General features: G+C 53.3%; 2 protein-coding genes across 2 annotated transcripts; both read right to left on the reverse strand.

The window, feature by feature from the left end:
- Window positions 1–229: 229 nt before the first annotated feature.
- Window positions 230–6,427, reverse strand: VTCN1 (V-set domain containing T cell activation inhibitor 1). Its single transcript, XM_065675732.1, is given in 8 exon segments — window positions 230–243; window positions 1,334–1,495; window positions 1,897–2,175; window positions 3,724–3,943; window positions 3,945–3,980; window positions 3,982–4,073; window positions 5,304–5,368; window positions 6,279–6,427. Coding segments are annotated over 7 exon segments (963 nt in total). The 3' UTR covers window positions 230–243; window positions 1,334–1,373.
- A 6,467-nt stretch (window positions 6,428–12,894) lies between these two features.
- On the reverse strand, window positions 12,895–21,006 carry TRIM45 (tripartite motif containing 45). The gene is made up of 6 exons (XM_065676147.1): window positions 20,601–21,006; window positions 17,194–17,927; window positions 16,094–16,223; window positions 14,259–14,373; window positions 13,978–14,104; window positions 12,895–13,216 (listed from the first exon to the last, which is right to left on the reverse strand). Exons 1-6 carry the CDS (start codon window positions 20,936–20,938, stop codon window positions 13,065–13,067), a joined length of 1,596 nt encoding a protein of 531 aa, XP_065532219.1. The 5' UTR covers window positions 20,939–21,006; the 3' UTR covers window positions 12,895–13,064.
- Window positions 21,007–21,853: the final 847 nt, after the last annotated feature.

Consider the following 21,853-nt stretch of genomic DNA (forward strand, 5'->3'; position numbering starts at 1 on the left):
GCTAGACTAAGCGGCTCTCTTATTTACAGTTTTATTAGTACATTTAGGGAATCACAAGGCAGGAGACAGGTGAATCGAATCTGTTTGAGGGGAATTAAGATTTGCTTCCTTTTTATTACTCATGAGTTTGGAGGCCCAGGTCCCAGATGTACTGCAGGAAACTCTTCCTGTTTGTCTCTGAGATTCTGCCCATGATCAGAGTTCTGGTCACTGGGTTACTACAGACGAGACCGCATCTTGTTCCTGCAATCAGTTTCTCCTTTATTTATGCAAGTCTCTAGCGCATCCCTCGCTCTCTTTCCTAAGTCAAAGTATCCTGTTGTTGTTATGGGTAAGAAATAACACAAGGGAAAGCGGATGGCTTCATGTTTGTGCTACTACATGCTCTGGAACTGGAAGGAGCTCTTGGAAGTTAGCCCAAGAGGGAAGAAAGCATGAAGCGTGTCCTGCCATCAGGGAAGCTGTTGTAACTCTTCTGTGTGGAAAGACAGAGATGTTCCTTTGGGCTGATTTTCTGTAGCTCTCCATCACCGGTTACCTCTAGAGCCGTCACCCACAGCTGATGTGCTTTGACTGTCTTCAGTCATATATAATTATAGAATCATAGAATGGGTTGGGTTGGAAAGGACCTTAAGATCACCCAGTTCCAACCCCCTGCCATGGGCAGGGACACCTCACCCTAGACCATGTCACCCAAGGCTCTGTCCAGCCTGGCCTTGAACACCGCCAGGGATGGAGCATTTACCACTTCTTTGGGCAACCCATTCCAGTGCCTCACCACCCTAACAAGAAAGAACTTCCTCCAGGACTAGATGGGATTGCACAGGCTGGCAACTCCCTCTAGCCCAGTTAAAGCTGTTCATAATAGGTATTACTCACTGAAGATGCTACACTGTGCAGCAGAGTTGTCTGAGTAAAATGGGTGCAAGCAAACCTTGTACTGCAGCAGCCTCAGGAGAAGGGTGAGAGAAAAGCCCACAGTGCCTCATAACCCTGAAGAGTAACCAAGGTCCCGAGGGTGCACAGAGCGGCAGGCCAGACGTCTATCAGGTTGAGGAGGGAAGAAAAAGAGAATGCGGGAGCAAGCAGGAGATGACAGTTGATGGTGCAAGAGAACAACCTGTAAGGCTGCAGACAGTGATGGGAGAAGCCATTGGGGAACCTGCAGGAGGGACAAGCCATGTGTCCCACCTAAAGCTGGGCATGGGGAAAGGGTGAGCACAGGGGAAAGATACGATCTCCCACTCTGGCTTGAGATAGGTCTGCTGCTGTAATCAGTCTCAGCAAGAGGGTCTACATACAACAAGCGTATATGATGAGTTTCGAGGCTTACCTCCACATCCGGCTGTGTTTCTGATTGTTTCATGGAGGCTTTATATCAACAGCAGATACAAGGGAAGCAGGAGCATCCAGTGACAGGTTGGAAGGGAGGAGGACACTGACTCTGTGTCCAGGTTAACCAGCTGCAAGTTGGTCGCCCTTGTAATGTTGAAATCTGTAGCAGAAGAATAGTGAGAGGCTACCAGAATGGGGAGCGCAGCAGGGAGGGCACAATGAGGGTATTCAATCCTGCCCATTTTCCTGAGGACTGATAAAGATAGATCCTGCCTCTTGTGCTGGATTAACATTCAAAGGAATACATTCTTTTCAGGTGTGTCCTTCCCTCTCATTCCTGGGCAGTTCTGTCCCTGTGCTGATGGAGCAACCATTACCATGAAGAACATATGAAGCAGCAGGACCAAGCACAGTCCTGTTCCTTCATCCCAGGGGTTAGCCATGGGTTTCAGTCCCTTCCTTGGCTGACACAGGTGCTGCAGGAACTCCCAGCACACACAGGCACACAGCTTAAACTCTTCTCCCCAGTGCTCATGGTCTCTGCATGGCGTTCAACCCTACCTGTCACTTTGACGTCGCCTGTAGCCTTGGCGATGCTGTTTTCAATCACGCAGGTGTAGGTGGTGTTAGCAGTGACGTTGTGCAGGAAGGAAACCACTTTCAGAGTGATGCTTTCAGCGTTCAGCTCGTAGCTGGTATCGGACACGTGAGGCAGGTACTCCCCAGCATCGCTGTAGGCTGTCCAGCGCACCGTGGGGTGAGGGAACCAGCATGGGGCTTCGCACTGCACCGTGTCCCCACTGCTGCTGCTTTCCACGTGGACCCTGGGGGTGCTGAAGGCTTTGGGAGGGAAAAAGGCAAATGTCCAGGAACTGGGCATGAAACACTCACCTGCACCTGTTGGTCAGTCCCAGGTGTTTGTGGGCTACTTGCTGCTCAGCACCGCATGTAGCCACACGGAACACAGAGTTGGGCTACAGGGGATGACTGCATGGGATCGACCTGGAGACTCCTAGAACAAGACAGTGCAGTTTGATGCGACCTGCTGAGGCTGTGGCACGGCTTTAGTGGCTTTGAATGATTGTGCTTAACAGTTAGAAGCTGGCTGCTGGGCTCATGAACCAAGCGCTCCTGGACACCTGAGCTCCCAGAGGAGACTGGACTCAAGACCTGGCCAGCCTGAGACTGCCTGTGCCTGCTGAATAGCCCAGCTTCCCCAGGCAGGAACCACAGCTGGCACAACTCCACTCACCTCTGCTGGAGACTAGGGGCTGACAGGAGCCTGACCAACACCTGCGGCTTCATGGAATCATAGAACCATTTAGGTTGGAACAGACCTTTAAGCTCATCCAGTCCAACCATTCCCCAGCAGTGCCAAGGCCACCACTAACCCATGGCACTGAGGGCCTCTTCTACACGGTGTGTGAGCACTTGCAGGGACGGTGACTGCAGCACTGCCCTGGGCAGCCTGTTCCAGTGCCTGAGCACCTCTGGGGAAGGAATTGTTCCTCATCTCCAGTCTAAACCTCCCCTGGTGCAGCTTGAGGCCATTTCCTCTTGTCCCATCCCTTGTTCCTTGGGAGCAGAAACCAGCCCCCTCCTGTCAGTGGGAACACATCGCTTTGTGCCAGCACTGAACATGGTGGCCAGACCCAGCGGATTCAGGAGAATTAAGCATCCACAACTGAAGATATGTCTGTGCCTGTGCATGTTTTGTGGTTTACTCCTAACAAGGTGAATGGTTAATGCTAGCAAATATGGAATAATTCAGGTAGCTCTGATACATCGTGTTTAAATACTCAATAGTTTTATACATTCATTTCAAAACACTGAATACTTTGTAAAACAGAGAAAACATGCATTAAATAGGCTACAGTTGTTACTGTGCAGCACTTCTGGCTGGATATATATCTTAGTTCTACAGAGAAAAAGCTATTGTGTTATAGAATCATAGAACAGTTAGGGTTGGAAAGGACCTCAAGATCATCTAGTTCCAACCCCCCTGCCATGGACAGGGACACCTCTCACTAAACCATCTTTAGCAGGTATAAAATCAGGATCTTTAGAAGATCAGTTAGCTACTCCCATTCTTAGGGGGCTCTTTGTAGTCAGCTATGGACCTGACAGAAGGAAAAAGACAACTGAGAGCACTGCAATACTAACAGTTTCTGGAACGAGGATGTCAAAAGAGCAGGGAAAGCCACGCACACCTCTGTAAAAGCCAGAAAACTACCCGAGTCCTGCTCAGGAGTGCAGGGCCCCATGGCAGCTGCTGAAGGGGTGAGTGCCGCACACACAGCCCCCAGCACCAGCATAAGTACAGGTGGGTCCAGCCAAGCCACGCCAACACTTGCTTTGCCCCAGGATGGAATCCCTGGCACCCCTCACCTCCTGTCCTGTAGCGCAGCAGCGCTGCCCCGCTCCCGCTGGCCGTGGAGACGGAGCACTGGTAAGTGCCGGCATCGGAGAGCCGCACCTCCCGCAGCTCCAGGGAGGCATTGCCGCCCATCACCGGCTCCACGCACACGGCCGTGCGGCCCTGGAACAGCGCAGCTTGCTCCGGCAGCTGGTCCTGCCCACCTCGGAACTCATGAACCAGCCCGGCTGCCCGCAGCCTTGCCCCACCGGGTCGCCACGCTGCCCAGCCCGGATGTCGGGCTGGAAAGCGCAGCCCAGGCCGCCGCGCTGGCCAATGATCCCTGGAGATGGGAGAGCTGTCACACGGAGGGAGCGCTGTCCTGCAAGGGGAAAGCAAGGAGGCGTGAGGAAGGTGAGGTGGGAAGGGCAGAGAAAGGCCAGACCGCCCTGAGGCTGACCAGGCAAGGACACCAGTAGCAGCTACCAGTGCTGCTGGCAGAGGTCATCTCCTATGGCTTCTATACCAAAATGAAGCACAGGAACATTCCTTTAGCAAGCACTATGCCTCAAAAAGTAGCTCCTCTTATTTGAGAAGATTTTGCACGATGTTTTCTTGCTTGTTTGCATGTATCAGGGATTTTTCTCTTTGCAGCTTCCAAAAGAGTGAGATTTTTGTGTCTTTTCTCAGTCAGGACCTCCGTCCCTGCACTATAAATGTGACTACAGGGCGTAATGCTGGCAGAGAAACAAGAGGCTGCTCTTTCATTCTTACTGGAATCCGAATCAGTTTCTTTCATTTAAGAAAAGTCAGCATTTCCCTTCCCTGGGGACACAGATCACTTCCCAAGTCAAATCCTAACCAGCAAGCTGGAGAATGAACTCCTTCCCGGAGCTGGCTCCTTCTTCCCATGCAACCCTTCCCTGCATGTCCTTGCTCAGCAGGCCCGGAGGAGGCTGTCACACCAAAGCAACACATTGCTGGGGGAGCAGGGGAATGTGCCCCATCCTGGCAGATGCTGTCCAGCTTCCCAAGAAATACCATAGTCTCCTTCTATCTGGGAGAAGGAGCACAGGACACGCAGGACTCTCTGTATGTGTAAGCTTAGGGCTCCAAGCCCAGTGACATTTCAGCCAACACAGAATCATGGAGTGTTTGGGTTGGAAGGGATCTTAAAGCTCATCCAGCTCCAATCCCTGCCGCAGGCAGGGCCACCTTCCACTAGAGCAGGTTGCTCCAAGCCCCTGTGTCCAACCTGGCCTTGAGCACTGCCAGGGATGGGGCAGCCACAGCTTCTCTGGGCACCCTGGGCCAGTGTCTATAAATCTCTGCACTATTTACAACCCACAGGAGCTCACAGTTTCCAGGGCAAGCACAGCTCCTGCTGGTTTGATGCGATGGAGCCATTTCTTGAGAAAGACCACAGCGGAAGTCGCCTGTGCACTCTGAACTCAGCCATCTGGTGTGCAAGCTTCATAAAGCAGGCTGGTAGGTGGCACTGGCACACAAGGTCACACCTGAGCCCGTGCACAGGATGGAGGGATGGAGGCAGAGGCAGGGCAGACGTTCATCATTCCACAGGTAACAGCAAGAAACCTGAGCAGTCACATACCTGAGACACCAAACCCGATGATCAGGACAGTCACTACAGCCAGGGTGACAACGACTGCAGTCAAGCTACATGGGGGAAAAAGAAAGGACAACATTACCATGCAGCCCACCTCCTTCACACCTTACACCACTGGTGCAGGAAGGGGGTTGAGGTGGGTAAACCACAGCCATTGAGCGAGGTGGACTGATGACGCACACGACCACGGTAGTGGTGAACATTCAGGGGAGCACCCATCATCAAAGGTGGGACCATGCGGTAGGAGGTGACCCATGCTTTGCCTTTGAGAGGAGGTAGCTGGCCCCAGTGCAGGATGCTCATTTCTGCATCCTTGGGGCATAAGCAAGCCCCTGGTGGTACTTGAGAGGGACCATTTGCACAGGGAGGTGAGCAGAGCACTGAGACAGGCTCCTGACCCCAGGAGACACCCAGTGTGAGCCAGGGAGTGGGCAGGAGGAGGCTGGAAACAGGGCCAGCAGCACGCTCTTTCCCAACACATCCGGCAGCCTCCACACGAGAGCCCGTCGGTGCCTGCGCAACCACAACCTCCTCCCGTGGTTACTGTGTGCCTGCATCAGCCGCTTGCACAATGTCTGAGGGGCCACCACAAATGCCGCGATCACAGGGCTGAAATGTGAGCCAACCATGTGAGCAAACCCCTCCTGCAGGGAGCAGCAGGGAAGGGGGAAAGGGAAGATAGGTTGAAAGAGGGGTTGGAGAGGAGGGGAGGTGATGCAGAAGGCTTGCTTGCCCTCCCGCCGGCTCCCTTCCATCCTCATCCTTAAAGCCCACAGCAGGTTCTCCGAGGATTCCCTGTCTGCGCACACCAGCGTGCCCAGGAGGAGGGATCAGAACCGTGTATTTCACCACCAGTATGTGGTAAATCCACATAAAGCTTCATACGAGTCCGTTCACATTTGTTCACATCCCGTATCCAAGTGCTCCCTGCATAGACGCCCTCAGAGCCCCGGATCTCACCAGCCTTTGCTCTCCACCAGGGTGGACAGCAGTGCTCTGCCTCCCTGCTCCTGGTGCCCGGCGGCTGCAGTCACAGCCTGCACTCCCAAGGAGGAAAGGCCTGGATATCCTCCAGCCACAGGCACTGTGCATCTGTGACCCATCCCCATGGACAACCATGTGCTTTCCTGTTCTGGGGTGGACACAAAGCCTCCTCCGTGTGCTGAATCACATCCACCTCCTTGAGGAGCTCTCTGGCGCCGATCCCAGGGTGAGATACTTGCTATAAACTGAGCCAAGGTTGCCAGGAACAGCCCCAGCTCTCACGCCTGGGAAGCATGGAGCTAACACACAGAAGCTGTGGCTTGCCTTCACCCCTCCACATTCAGATTCTCCTTCCCAGGAATGGGCAGGAGGAAATAGCTGGGAGCTGAGGGATGCTGCCTGAGGGCTGCAAGGGATTGCATCAGTGAATACCAGAGGAGGGGTGGAAGGAGACCAGGAGCCAGGACTCCTCCTGTGCAGTCCCTGAGCATTTCAGGTCCCAGCACACTTCTCTCTGGTCCTCCAGAGGACCCTCCAGCCTGACCACCACCTCTGCTGGGCAAAACCATCTTCAGCTTGCTCACAGACAAACACAGAGCAGCACAAACGGGCCAGCACCAACGCTTTTGTCCCCCATGGCTATGGGCACCATGTGCCCCAGTAGGTGCAGAGCCTTGCTAGCTCTGCACCCAGAGAGCTGCTTCCCCATCCTGGCTCAGGACAGCAACAGGGCTGATGCCAATTCTGGGTGCACAGATGTCACCATCCCCTTCAGCACCCCTCGCCAGGGATGAGGGGAAATCAGACCCTTTGGAGTGTCCTCCTCAGAAACTGCAAGAGCCAAGAACCAAAAGGGCCTGAATTTGCCTGTGAGCCCCCCGTACGTACTGAGTGGAGCGCAGGGTGAACAAGAGGGTGTTGGCAACGCGGCCACATGCTGGCAGGAGCTGGTTTGCAATGGGCCAGTCCAGCAGTTCAAGTAAACAGCAATTTCCCATCCTCCAGCATCGTACTCCCAGCGTTTCAGAGGCATGGAACAGACGGATGCAGACGGCTGGGGCTGCACGAGCTGGAGCCCTGCTGCTACCCTCGGTTCCCAGCACTGCTTCGGCAGCCTGTGGGATGCTGCTCCCTGCATCCCATCCTCTTTTCCGTGGTCCCATTCCTCATCAGCCAAGCAGAATTGGGCATGAAACTCATGCCCCACCTGAATGCTGCCAAGCACAGCCCAGGGACAGAGAGCCTTGCCACCCTGCTGTGACAGGCGGCAGAGGCATAATGCCCCTCATCTCTAGCTCCACTCCGAGTAAGCTTTGCCTCAGGAATGGGTTTGGAGGTGTGAGGACCAAAAAACCCATAAGGAAGAGATTAAAGGTCCCCTGCCTTCCTCCTTTTATCAAAGCTTACCGTGGAAAAGAAATAGCATGGCAGGGGAAACCCGAGAAGAAAGGTTTCCATTCCAGTGAGCGGTTAATGATAGGAGAGCTCAGCTGCTCTCTGCGCTCCAGCTTTGTTTAGTGTCGGGGGGGGGTTATTTAGGTTGGGTTGGTCTGGTTTGCTCTGCAGGACCCTGCTGCTTCCTGCGAGCAGCCGCTGTCTGGCTGTGCGCGGCCACTCGTGGTGGACAGAGGTGCCGACAGAGCCAGGGGCTGGCTCAGTGCAAGGCGGTTCCCGGTGCATATCCCTGGCAAAAGCAGCTGGGCTGCCTCTTGGGAACAACAGAGCTGGTTACTGCGTGCATTCCAGATGCATGAGTACGATGCCCAGTGAATATTCACACGGTGTTACATTACGCCTACTGGTGATCTCACTCTCATCAGTGAAAGGGCGCAGATAATATCACTATTTAGTTCTATTTAGATCTTCCTTGATGCTCCATGTGAGAAAGCTGGAGCACAGCTCACACGGGAGAGGTCTCTTCTGCTCGCGTGCACTGTCCTCCCCACCACTGCTGAGCTCAGATGAGATGAATGCTCATCACAGCTGAAACCTTCCTGACAGAATGAGGACCAGCAGGGGTGTTCCACATACCTCGCTGGAGCCTCTGCCTCCGTCCATCCCAGAAACATCCCCACTTGGGATCAAGGAAACAGCTTGTTGGTGTCTCTGTTCAAGCAGTCAAGGTTAGATGCAAACTTGGTCTGTTCATTGGAGGCCGAAGCAAGTTTGCCACTTTACCCATCTGGTGGGGGTTATTTTCAACGAGTCAGGAGGTAAGGATATAACGTAGATATTTTTATGGCCTTCCCCCAATACTCTTTTTCCAACTGTAGTTCACCAGGACTTGGTCAACAGAATCATAGAATCATACAATCATAGAATAGTTTGGGTTGGAAAGGACCTTAAGATCATTCAGTTCCAACCCCCCTGCCGTGGGCAGGGACACCTCACACTAAACCATGGCACTCAAGGCTCTGCTGAGCCTGGCCTTGAACACTGCCAGTGATGGAGCACTCACAACTTCCCTGGGCAACCGATTCCAGTGTCTCACCACCCTAACAGGAAAGAATTTCCTCCTTATATCTAACCTGAACTTTCCCCTGTTTAAGTTTTAACCCATTACCCCTTGTCCTGTCACTACACTCCCTGATGAAGAGTCCCTCCCCATCATCCCTATAGGCCCCCTTCAGGTACTGGAAGGCTGCTATGAGGTCTCCACGCAGCCTTCTCTTCTCCAGGCTGAACAGCCCCAACTTCCTCAGCCTGTCTTCATACAGGAGGTGCTCCAGTCCCTGATCATCCTCGTGGCCTCCTCTGGACTTGTCCCAACAGTTCCATGTTCTTTTTATGTTGAGGACACCAGAACTGCACACAATACTCCAGGTGAGGTCTCACAAGAGCAGAGTAGAGGGGCAGGATCACCTCCTTCGACCTGCTGGTCACGCTCCTTTGGATGCAGCCCAGGATACGGTTGGCTTTCTGGGCTGCGAGCGCACACTGCAGCCGGCTCATGTTCATTTTCTCATCGACAACACCCCCAAGTCCTTCTCTGCAGGGCCGCTCTGAATCTCTTCTTTGCCCAACCTGTAGCTGTGCCTGGGATTGCTCCGACCCAGGTGTAGGACCTTGCAATAGATCCAAAGGAAGCAGGCTCATTCAAATGAGAGGCATAAACCAGCCTGCACATCTTCCCAGCTCTTACTCCTGACCCACACATTGATATCCCAACCTACAACAGCAGGAACACAGAGCTTTTCTCAAGCCATTAATACCCTGACCTACCACAACATTCAAACCCAAGGTAGTGGAATACAGCCATGCACAGTTTCTAGGACACACATCTCCATCCTGGCTGCAGTTGATGGCCTGTACATGGGGTTCTGATAGTTACGTGGCCTTACTGATTGTACAAAAGAAGCCATAGCAGTGTTTAGGTATCTTGGGTGAGTGCAATATGAGTCAAGCTGCATAGAACTGCTGTCTTGAAAGCTCCTGATAGCAGGGTGAGACAGACAAGGAGTCTGGAAAACGCAATTCCCTCCCTCCTCTCTCCCAAAGCAGACACAGGTAATACCATACCTCCAGAAAACGACCTGGCCTTGGGATGCCATGGCCACGGCACCTATGAAGACAAGCCACACACCAAAGGTCCCAGCACTGCCCCTCTCCTTCACTAGACAGTCTCCCAGGCTGTCCTGCTTAAATAACTGAACTCAGCTAAGGAGTGGTGAGCCCAAGCAGTGAACTCTCAGGAATGAGGAAGCAACGGGCATCTCAGCCCCCCCCGACCAGGGCCATCAAAAGCAGAGGTCTGGTTAGTGACTGGGGCAACAAGAGAGACCTCCCACACCTAAAGAAACGTGTCTGATTTAACACACGAAATGACACACCTCATGGCTTGGTGGGCAGCTAACTCTAGGGGCAGAGGGCCACTGCTGGGATGTGGCTTGACATGGCATTCCAGACGGTGCACCCCTTGGGAATCACCTCCTGCCATGGGAAGGCCAAGAAGCCCTGCTGAGCCAGCTTCTGCACTGCTCCTGCGATCTTCTGGGGACAACCAGGCACTCATTTACAGAGCTACAAGCGCAGTGCATCACCAGTGTGTTTTGCCTCCTTTGAGAAGGGAGAAATACCCTAGAATCACACCCACCTCCAGAGGCACCCAACATGGAGTTTTCCAGGCTGCAGGGCCCCTTCCAGGTCTTCCACAGTCTCTTGCTGTTTTTTTTTCTTCCAGCTACACTCTGTTTCTAGGGAGTAAGTCCTCCTTTTCTGCCTCCCAGAGCCCCTCCTCATGTTCATCCCCATTTTAATTTCCCAAGCTTTGGAGACAGGCAGATTTATCAGAGGGAGCTTTTCTCCTGCGAAAAACATCAATAGTTACCAATAGTTATCAATAGTTAATGGAAATAGTTAATAGAAAAACATCAATAGGTGTAGTTCTGTCGGCACTGCCTGTGTGTCTATCTTGAAAACACTTATCTCAAGAACCAGTGGGTCAGAAACAACCCCTCATAGCTCAGCCCACTAACAGCACCTCCAAACCCACTGCCTGCCCAAGGCTGTTATCAGCCAAGCACTGGAAGCCATTCCTGGGAATGCCAAGACTCCAGCACATTAGTAGGATATATTCATTTGGCAAACCATCCCGAGCAACGAACACTGAGGGCAAAGTCTGCTTGCAAATTACGGGAAGACACTCGCACCTAACCCCACAAAGTGTCTAGGTCGCATCTGCATGTGGTTCTGCAAGCTGTCCTTGTGTGCAGCACAAACACAGAGGGAGCCAGTGTGTCCTTTATACCCCTGGGACTGCCTGAGCCTTCAAGTCTAACAAAAATCAATCCAAGAGACTGGCCCAGGACTGTTAGCCCATGCCGTCTGAAACTGCTCTTATGTCAAACACAGAGCTCAGCCCAAGCTGGCTGCAGTTCCCCGAAGGGTTTCTATGTTTGCTGGTGTCATTCTCACAAACAGCTCCTTGGTCAATGTCAGCACCAAGGTGTGTAAAACACATTCCTCTGTCTGAGCTAGGATGTTTTCAGACAGAAAGAATGTGCTAGAAGGTAGTGCTATTCTTACGTGTCCCCTCTGAAATACAGCATGGAAGCTCCAAGAAGGAACAGCACGCATGTGGGGGGCAAGAAACAGAAAGACACAGAAAATGAGGCATTTCATGTTACATCACAGTCTGTACTGAGCACTGACTGCACATAGCAAGGACAAGAATGAGTTCTTGTTTATTCCACTAAAGGTTAACTCAAATTCAACTTTCACTTTGAAATGTCAGAGTCAGCACCTCGGGACACTATTGCCTCACCTGGAGAGTTAAACTGCCCAACCTCCTCCCGTTTGTTTGACAGCCCTTTCTGGATGATTAATGGAAAGCTATAAATAGCATTTGCATAAGGATATATATCTCCTTTGCTGGGCACAAGAGGTTCCAAAACCAGTTTTGCAACAACAAATGAGTCTTCTAGGTGTGAGCAAGCAGACAGCACATGTTTCTACTGTTTATAAGCCAGCCATCTTCAGCCATAAAGCAAGAACGAGTCCTTACTGTTGACACTGGAGCAGCATTCTTCTCCCCAAGTGACCAACAGTCAGACCTTTGTCCCCAGCTCCCCAGGCAGTATTAGGAGCCCCAAGCAACACACACCTACTAGGAAGGTTAACCGCGGCCAGTAGCATTCCCAGTCTCAACGACACGGGTGCCTTTCACAAAGGAAGGTGTCCAGGCTTCACCCAGGAGAGCAGCAGATTATCAGTTGCCCTTCCTGGAAAGTGCCTCTTCCCCCTCATCACAAATTGCTTTTACCCAACTACAGCCTGGCAGGGCATACATACACCCCTTCTCCCCTATGGAAACAGGACAAGTTCTCCTTAACAGAGCCTTGCCAAGACTGCACAAGCCAAATCCAGGGGGTTTGATGCATTCCATCTGCTGCTGTTCTTGCCTAGTTACCCCAGTTCAGGACAAACACCTGCAAACTTCTGCCTATGGCTCCTACTGATGCTCAGACTGTGCCTAAATCTTCCCTTGGTGAGCTGGGTGCTCTCCCAGCTCCTGCATCACTCCCAACAGAGTTATGTCCCACACCATCTCCATGGAGAACATACAGACTGGGTGAATGAGTTTCTAATTCCTGTTCCCACCAGTGCCATGGGTTTTCCTTGGATTTCCTTCAGATATATGACTAACCCACCTTGTTCCTACTTTGTAGGGAGGGTGTAATGAGACTACATCTTACATGGTGAAAATATGAGTTGCAAACACAACAGCAGCTCCCAGGAGTGTGACTGTGCTATATGCATATAATGCACACATCCCAGGCTGGAATCCAGCCCTGTATCTAAGAGGAAGGCAGAAGCCATATTCAGGCTGTCAAGCCTTTTCAAGGCACAAACACAAACCCTTTGGAATGTGCCCCAACAAGGAGCTTTGGCCTCTTCAAGAGGGACAACAAAGACTGTCAATCCTGCAGAATGAGAGGTATCTTGACCCTCCTGTGAGGTAACTGCTCAGACTGTTTCCCCTTAGAGCCTGACGCCCTCAGAAGTGTTGGATTCCGAGTACAATTCTGAAGTAGTGCAGTTCCCAGTCTGCTCCTGTTCAGACACAAAGCAACTCTGCACACACACCCCTGGGTGCAATGTAAGGCACAACTTTATTTTCCCTCATCCCCCTTTCCCAGCTCCCACCCATCACGACGTTGTTCTCTGGCATCAAGGCTATGCAATGATGGTGGGGATCCTCATGGTCTGCGCCCATGCAGAGGCAGCAGCAGTGCCCTGGGCTGCAGGGGCTCACCTGGCTGCTCAGAGTGCCACTGTCCTGAGCAAGCTCCTCTGTAAGGCATCATCGGGTGGCCCACCTGAACACTCTGAGCTCTTCTTCACCTGTCCACAGCATGACCAGTGTGGGCAGCCAGGGTGACCTTTGTGTCCATGGCCACAGCCCTGATACCCACCTGCAAGAGAAGAGGTACCATCAGCTCAGCCCAAAATGGGCCGGAAAATCCCAGTGCATCAGAGGCTTTTGGACAGTGCTTCAGCCTCAACGCTTCTCTAAGATGGGGAAGCACGTGCTGATGAAAGCATGGCATATTCAAGGTCAAAAGTACCAGGGCCCCATAAAGAAAGCAGAAAAACCGAGGAGAACCTCCCTGTTCCAATAGCTGGGGAAAGATTAAGATTTCTATCCCGTTGCCTGTTGAGTAATGCAAGGCAGAGGCCTGCAGAACCCCATGCCAGCTGCTAATGCCTATGGCCGGAGCTAGACACAGATTAAGCAAGGTAAAATGAAGAAGTCAGTTCCATACTAAAACCATGCAAAACACACAGATTAAGGACATGGAAGCTGGTTGGGATTAAACAAATAAGAGAGTTGAACTCTCATCCTAAACAAGGAGTGAGGCTTCTCCAACATACCAGCACAGGAACAGTATAGCCATAGTGCTGCTTAGCCTCACTGAGATGGGCTGAAAGACAGAGGTGCGCTGCTCATCTCCTGCACAGTTAGCTCAGGTCTCTGTTTATGGGGTGTGCTACAAAGACCCTTACTGTGTCCTGCTGAATTTCTCACTGCTGCAGTCGCATCCTACCAGGCCATATGTACATATAGGCTACCACAGACCTGAGGCAAGCACAAGGCAAGAGTTGGGCTACAGTATCTTACACTGTGGAGGACCAAATGCAACGAATCCTGATGTGGGGAAAGTTGAGCACCCACCTGGCATGGTCCCACCACAGGCACAACGAGCAGACTTCTGCCCTCCGCTGGAGCAGAACGTGCAGCAGTGAAACACACCTTGGTGCTCACGGAACTTGCCCTTCACCACCACAGTGAACGGAGAGCCCTGTGGAGGACGAGCAAGCAGAAAGGCTGCTGCAGTGGATGCTATCAGATGGTGCCTCTGGTAGAGGTAATCCTTTTAGAAAGACTGAAAGCAAATACTTAAAAAAGAAAAGCAGGCAGAGCAGCAGCAGTGCAAGAGAAACAAGAAATGCTACCTGTACATGCTGCCCTTTCACACAGACACAGACGGCGTACACGCCTGGCTCCTCAGCGCTGTAGGATACATGGTAGGTCCCATCACCGTTATCACACACTGTTGGCTTGACTGTACTATGAACAGAAAGAAGTCCAAGATGTCAGTGACTGGCAAAAAGTTGCTCTCCATGTGAACCACTTTTTGGCCTAGATGCGTGGACAGCTCCTTACCCTCAGCCTTGTGGGTCTCAAGCAACCTTAACAGGATGCATGAGCAATGCTCAAGCACGGAGTTGCTTATACACACTACTACTCCTGCTGCTAGGAGCTGCAATAACCATGCAGAGGAAGTCACACAAAGCTAGCTGCACGGCATGAATCTGCAGCAATCCTGAGCACTGAAAAGAGCAGATGAGAGACGCTTGCAGGTCAGATTATCCTGTCAGATAAGAGCCCTCAGAAATGCGGTGAATTCACAGTCTCAGAGAGCAGTTACCTCCGGAAGACCCCGTGAAGAAGACGGGACATAAACAGGGCTGGTTTGAATCACTTCAACCACTGTCCCAGCCACATTGAGGAGTTCTAGGTCCCTGCTGGTGAACTCTCCAAAGCGAAGCTCACTGGGTTCCACAAGAACACACTCTGGTGGACAGGGTGCCAGGGAGAAAGCATCAGCTAGTTATTCACGCACAGCTTGCCTGCTTCACAGAGGTGGAAACAGCTTTCCACAGACAATTACCCGGCAGCTCGGCACACAGGAAGGTGTTCTTCATAATCCCCACTAACTAGTCCTTTGTGCTTTATGACAGCTTAGAATCTTGCAGATGTGCAGACTGTATTCCCCACCCCTCCCCATTTCACATCAATACAGCTTCCTGCACCATATCCTGCCATGAACTGTGTGGTCATACTTCACACTCGTCTGTCGCTGCTGTGCCTCAACCCAAACCCAGACAGCTTTCAGCAACAAATGGAGCAACTGCGTGCACGGAAGAAGAAGGAACTGAGTTAATGCCGCCACAGCAACCCCTAACCCATAAGGCACAGAACTCGTGTGCACACCTTCTTACCTTGTATGTGCACCTCGACATGCTGGAGGGAAGGGATGGGATCCAGAGGGACCCTGGCACGCTTGAGAGGTGCCAGCGCAAACCTTATTAAGTTCAACAAAGCCAAGCGCAAGGTCCTGCCCCTGTGTCGGGGCAACCCCAGGCACAATACAGGCTGGGTGGAGAATGGATTGAGAGCAGTCCTGAGGAGAAGGACTTGGGGGTGTTGGCTGACAAGAAACTGAACATGAGCCGGCTTCAGTGTGCACTTGAGCCCAGAAAGCCCCCCCATGTGCTGGGCTGCATCAAAAGGAGCGTGGGCAGCAGGTGGAGGGAGGGGATTCTCCCCCTCTACTCATGAGACCTCCCCTGCAGTCCTGCACTCACTCTGGGGCCCCCAGCACCAGAGGACATGGAGCTGTTGGGAGTGAGTCCATGTTGGTTCTGGTGTTGGTGGTTCTGTATCTGTTCCTGTCTGCTTTATAGTAACAAGTGCAGCCTGGAAGCAGTTACAAATCATTTGTTGTAGTTGGTAATTTTCCCTGTGGAAACACTGAAGAGCTCTTTATGTCTCAAATCACTCAAAGACTCAATACAAATCTAAGCCAACACTGTCAAGCTCCACATGGTAATATAGAACCAGTGAGAAATACTGCTATACCAGTGGGAAGAAGAGTAGTGCCCTTTCCAACCCATTCTGACCCACATGCTGAAGCATGTTCTCCCACCTGCCCAAGCACAGAGGGGGCCGGGATAAGGGTGGCAGAAAGGCAAAGAACCAGGGAGTTCTCAGGTGAAATACCCACCAGTCCCTCTTGTCCTTGTGGGTGATGGTGACCCGCACAGCCTCTCCTCCTCGCTCCATCCGCTCCCCCATGGTGTCATTGCAGAGCAGGGTAAAGCCAGTCAGCTGGTTCTGATGGGCACTATGGAGATCTGCAAGGCAGAAGAACAGGACCAGAAAGGAGTCACTCCAGCCATGACCGCCACCTTCCACCTATTTGGCAGTGCTGTGGTCCCATCAGAGCACAGTCAGGACCTTGCTGCTGGGGTGCACAGCTCCTTCCACTCAAAGGGAAAAGTAAATATATGAGTGGAGATCAGGAGAGTTGACAGCCATAGGCACACAGATGTCAGGCAGGCTTAGCTCAGGTCTCTATGGTCCTGGGTGGTCTTCCTGCCCCCTCCAAGCCCAGCTGGCATCTTCCCAGAAGGTCTTAACACGCACAATGCGACCAGGAAGGAGAAAGAACAGCCCCACTGTGCAGCGTGGAGCCCCTGAGACCTCAGAACCTACAGTTTGGTATGGAAGAGAACAAACAAGCCCTGGGTCTGTCTCATCTGCTTGGCCAGCGATGGCTCTGCTCTGTGGGCTGGTCTGAATGTTATCTGTTTGCTGGCACTGCCGCAGGTCCTTAATAAGCAAATGTCCATGAAACCATCAAGTTATTCCCAAGGCAATTCCAGCAGAAGCGGTAAGGGAAATGAAACTACTTGCTCAGCCAGACTGGGGATCTGCAGGGGCCCATGCTGCAGAACAGGAGACAAGAAGAACAAACATTGTAGGCATCATTCCCATCCCAAATAAGCTGCGGTATGTGCCCTAAGGGTTGCTCCCCTCACACCTGAGCCCCATGCTGAGGTCAGTGATACTGCGGAGGGCAGCTCCAATATGCTCTGTACATCTGGATGGGGACAGGCCTCTGCCTCCCTGCCCCACATGGATTCCATAGGCCCTCAGCAAGCAAAGCAACCTCTGGCAGAGCTCTATCTCTGCCCCTAGGCAATGAATGGACAGCAAGGAACCCCCAGTGCCTAAGCTGCACACCGTGTAGGTACAGAGAAAGGAGAGATGACTTCAGGGAGTGGTGCATTCCCATTCGGCTGTTGTACAGCTCCCCATTACCTTCCCCATGCAGGGTACATCTGGCTGGATCAACTGCTTTATTGAGAATGGCCCCAAAAACTTCATAGCCGCAACACTGCCCTGCCTTCTCCTGGGGAGAGAACTGGATCCCGTCATCCATGCTGGGGTGGGTGTTGTAAGCAACTCTGTTCAGCTTTGCCAGCCGGCTTGCCACCACTCCTTTGGTGATGAGGATCTCCAGGTCCGAGCCGCTCGCCAGCAAGTGCTCTGTGAACCCTACCCCTGTCCTCATGTCCAGCAGCAGCTGCTGCAGTTGTGCCTTCTGCAAGCGCAGCAGGTTTACCTTCTGCACCTTCAAGTCCTCCAGCTGCTTCAGCAGCCGGTCCCGGTGCTCTTCAATGGCTTTCACATAGCCACTGGCAAACAGACAGATCTCCGTGGCCACAGCCTCTGCGCGACTGTGAACAGCACTGCCCATGGCATCAATCTGGCTCAGCGCACTCTCCAGGGTGCCCATGTGCTGCTGGGTGCTCTTCAGCAGCTCCCGTAGGGCATCCCCATGCTTGTGGATGACATTGCCAGTCAAGTCACAGGGGTGCTGTCGGTGTCTGCCTACAACACAGTGCTGGCACACTGGCTGGTCGCACTGCTCGCAGAACAGCCTCAGCTCCTCTGTGGGATGGGAAGGGCAGAGGAGAGGCTCCCCAGCCTGGCTGCAATCTTTGCTGTTCTCCAGCTCCGTCACGGTGTGAGAGGCTGTCTTCTTCTGTCTCCTAGAAGAGAGCAACCACACATCACTTCATGCATGTTGGATATGAAACGCAAACATCAGTGTGAGATACTCCCTCCTGTCTCCACTGAAATCCACTCTGCATGAAGGGACTTTGTGTCTCTGGAGGACAAGGCTCCACACAGAAGAGGACAGCATCTGCAAGCAGCTCATTAGAGGCTGCTCTCGAGTTCCCTGCATGCAGTCAGCACTGTTTTCAGGCACAAGAGCTTCATGCCCCACCATGGCCACACACAGAGGAGGGAACGGGCTCTCAGGCTGCTCTACCAGCAGCAGCTTCATGAAGCCTGACAGAAGTGGGATACTTGCAATGACCCCCAGAGCCCGCTGCGCCGGCAGGAGGGTGCTGAGCCCTGCAAAGTGAGAGCTGGCAGGAGGTGTCTCAGCACAGAACTGGTCACTGACAGTCACTTCTGCAGAGGGACAGGAGGTGCCAGGCTCTTTAGTCTGTGATTTTCACCAGCTTTGAATGTGCTGAGGCAAATGAGCTCTAACATCCCTCAGGGGAAAATCCATTTTAGGCCACTGCCAGAACACGGTCTGTGGTAAAACATTTAACACGCTCAAAGCCAAACTCCATTTCCTTCTGGCTGCCAGATTAGTTCCTGTAGAGAGGAGGCCAACAATGGGACACAAAGAACCTGTTATGACCCAGACATCCACCTTGTCACAGGGCAGCATTAGCATGTTTCCACTTTATGCTATTTTGGACTCAGGGAACTAGTTACTGAGAAGGATGTAAACACCTTCTCTCCTTCCTCGTCTCCTGCACTAGTGATTTCTGGAGCTCCAAGCCACAAGCAAAGAAATACTCTGAGGATCAAGCTCTATAGAGTTATTCTGGCAACACAAAGCAACCTCATCACAGGGCAGGACACAGCCCTTTTGCTACTCCTTTCACTTCCCACTCATCTCCTTTGGGCACAGCACTTTTTGAAAGCCTTCCAGCAATATCTGCATAACACCCTTCACATTCCCACTTCCCTCACTCCAGCCTAAGACCCCTCTTACTTATTTCCAAGGAGCACAACAGTGGCACTCAAATACCTTCCTGACACACCAAGGAATCACTTCAAAATGTGTTTTCTTGGCCCATGTTCTGTTCTGCCATCAACTGAATCAGGTGTAAGTCTGCAGATGCTAGCAGGGTGAAAATGGCAGCAGTAAATAACGTAGGAAGCTGGTCCTGGGGACAATTCTTCTACTGCTTTACACCTCCTGCAGTTATTTCTGTCCATGCAGCAGCCTGCTGCTATTCAGGGTCTCAGTTTATCACTCGTCAGCACTTGTTGGGGTATGAAGCACTACCTAATGTGAATGGTATGCTGAAAATTACAGCCTGGGGTGGAAAGGTAACTGATAATCTCAGCCACTTCACCAAGGCACCATGTCTGCAGGGAAGGCAGGCAGTGAAGAGTATATCCCTGCTCTTTGTGGGGAAAGGATTTGCTAATCAAGTGGAAAGGAGCAGCAAACGTGGATGGAATGGGCTGAGCTGATTAACCCAGGCTGAGGCTTCCCTGGCTAGTGCTGCGGGGTGTTTTGTCCGACCCTGCCTGTGACCTCCTTGCTCCAGAAGGCCATTCAGACTTGCGAAAGCTTTTCTTCCTTAGTGCTGCCTGTCCTCTGCTGTGCTCACAGCCACTGTGGCTGCCTCCTCTTCAACTCCTACCTCTGCTGCAGTCATCTCTGCTTCCCACCTTACTGATGTGTCTCCCTCTACACAGCTGCCACTTCTTCAGTTTTCGCCTGTTCCAAGAGAACTAAACCCCGCACCATCAGGCACACTGCTACAGCTCCTGGCCCCGCAGAAGGGCTGAAACACAGACTCAGAATCATCAGGGTTGGAAGGAACCTCCGGCAGCTCCAGCCCCCTGCCAAGGCAGGGCCACCCAGAGCAGCTCACACAGGAACGAGTCCATGGTGGGGTTTGAATGTCTCCAGAGAAGGAGACTCCACAACCCCCTGGGCAGCCCGTGCCAGTGCTCTGCCACCCTCAGCATAAAGAAGTTCTTCCTCATGCTGAGGTGAAACGTGTTGTGGTTTAGTTTATGGCCATTGCTCCTCGTCCTGTCGCTGGGCACTCCTGAAAAGAGCCTGGCACCATCCTGCTGGCACTTGCCCTGAAGATGCACGCAAGACACATGGACACACCAGTTAACAGGCAAGCACACGGGTCAATCATCAGGAGGTAGCAACCACAGTAGGCAGGCTAGTGTCAGGACTTCCAGCTATCTCCTTTCACTTCTCCTAAGGGTGCCTTTGCACATACACACTGTAAACGTCTCTGGAGGTGGAGAAAGGCAGATCAGCAGCTGAACTTCCCCATTTTCCCCTGCGAGATGTGCCTTCTCCAGAGCAGGTGAGCACAGCATGCGGGGCACTCTGCCTACACCCTGTACCTGTAGGAGCACTGCCAGTCTCCCCACCCAGCGCTGGTAGTGGACACCTCCACACGCAGAGGGTGGCCTGATTATGGACTTAACGGCTTCACCCGAGCAGCGCTGGCCAACCCACTGCTCAGCAGCATGCCTGTCCCCATCTGAACACAGACAGCATGCTCCGGGAAGGATGAAGCCCTGCTGGGGACTGCACAAACAGCGCGACACGGGGCTTGCTTGGCCCCCGCCGCTGCGTCCCCTCCGCGCCCGCTCACCTGTGTGCCTGGCAGCAGAAGTGGCAGAGGTCAGCCCCGCACGTCAGGCACCGCCTCACGGCCGCGCCGTCCACGCACAGGTCGCAGCTCGCCGTCACCGCCGCCCCGCCGCGGCTCAGGGCCAGGTAGTCGGGGGTGAGGTGCCCGACGCCGCCGGGCGGCAGCGGCACCTCGGCGTCGCACACCGGGCAGAGGACGGAGCGGGCGGCGGCGGGGCCGGGTTCCGCCAGCGTGCCGAGCCGCCGCAGGCAGGGCGAGCACAGCGAGTGCAGGCAGGGCAGCAGCCGCGGAGACACGCAGGGCTCGCGGCACACCGGGCAGCGCGGCCCGCACGACATGGCGGCAGCGCGGCCGCCGCCACGGAGCCGCTGGGCCGAGCACCGCGCCCCCACCGGCCGTTGGGCGCGGGGCTGCCCCGTTGCTAGGGGCGACGGTGGTGGGGAGGGGGAGTGTCGTGCAATGGCGGCCCTGCGAGAGAAGAACACGGGGCCTGTCCATCACGGACGGGGCGAACGGAGGAGAGCGGGGGGAAGCCAACAGCCCGCTTTGTCCTCTCCCTCTTTCTTTGTTCTTTCCTTCTTTTCTCTCCTTTCTCCTGCCGCTTGCCACCTCACACCCGCCGTGCTTTCCAAGCCAGCTGTCTGGGAAGCGGCCCCTTTCCCCACCCCACCACGGGTACGTTTTGTGTTCCCAGCTCTGCCAGCCCAAAACCTTGAGGTTCACCCCCTGATGGAGCCTGCTCTGCCCGACCGTGGCAACCAGACCTCTGCCGGTCCGCTGGGTGCCTTCAGGGGTCGGGGTTTTCCCTTCCGATCACCGGTGAACTTGCTGGGCAGCCGAGGGGCTTCGGGGAAGGTCTAGATGGAAATAACGCGACACAGCTGGGATTCCCCCTGGTGCCTGCGTTGATTCACTGTGCCTGCAGAAGGCAGGCTTTGAAGTCAGGACGTCGTTGAAGTCCTACATGAAGCAGCTGGGGCGTCGATGGTATCTGCATGGTTGCTGTTATCAATGTGATTTGTAAGCTCCTCATAGAATCATAGAATAGTTAGGGTTGGAAAGGACCTCAAGATCATCCAGTTCCAACCCCCCTGCCATGAGCAGGGACACCTCACACTAAACCATCCCACCCAAGGCTTCCTCCAACCTGGCCTTGAACACTGCCAGGCATGGAGCATTCACAACCTCCCTGGGCAACCCATTCCAGTGCCTCACCACCCTAACAGGAAAGAATTTCCTCCTTATATCCAATC

Source organism: Lathamus discolor, chromosome 4 (assembly GCF_037157495.1).
Source record: "Lathamus discolor isolate bLatDis1 chromosome 4, bLatDis1.hap1, whole genome shotgun sequence".
NCBI classification, from domain to species: domain Eukaryota; kingdom Metazoa; phylum Chordata; class Aves; order Psittaciformes; family Psittacidae; genus Lathamus; species Lathamus discolor.

Bases quoted from the DNA above. Each gene is read 5' to 3' on its own strand.
- TRIM45 (XM_065676147.1), bottom strand. From the start codon at position 20,938: ATGTCGTGCGGGCCGCGCTGCCCGGTGTGCCGCGAGCCCTGCGTGTCT. The intron at 14,374-16,093 runs GTGGGTATTTCA...TTCTGTTCATAG, and splicing joins CACAAGGACAAGAGGGACTG to TACAGTCAAGCCAACAGTGT. The intron at 13,217-13,977 runs GTGGGTGCTCAA...CTTCTCTTGCAG, and splicing joins CTGTGGTGGGACCATGCCAG to GTGGGTATCAGGGCTGTGGC.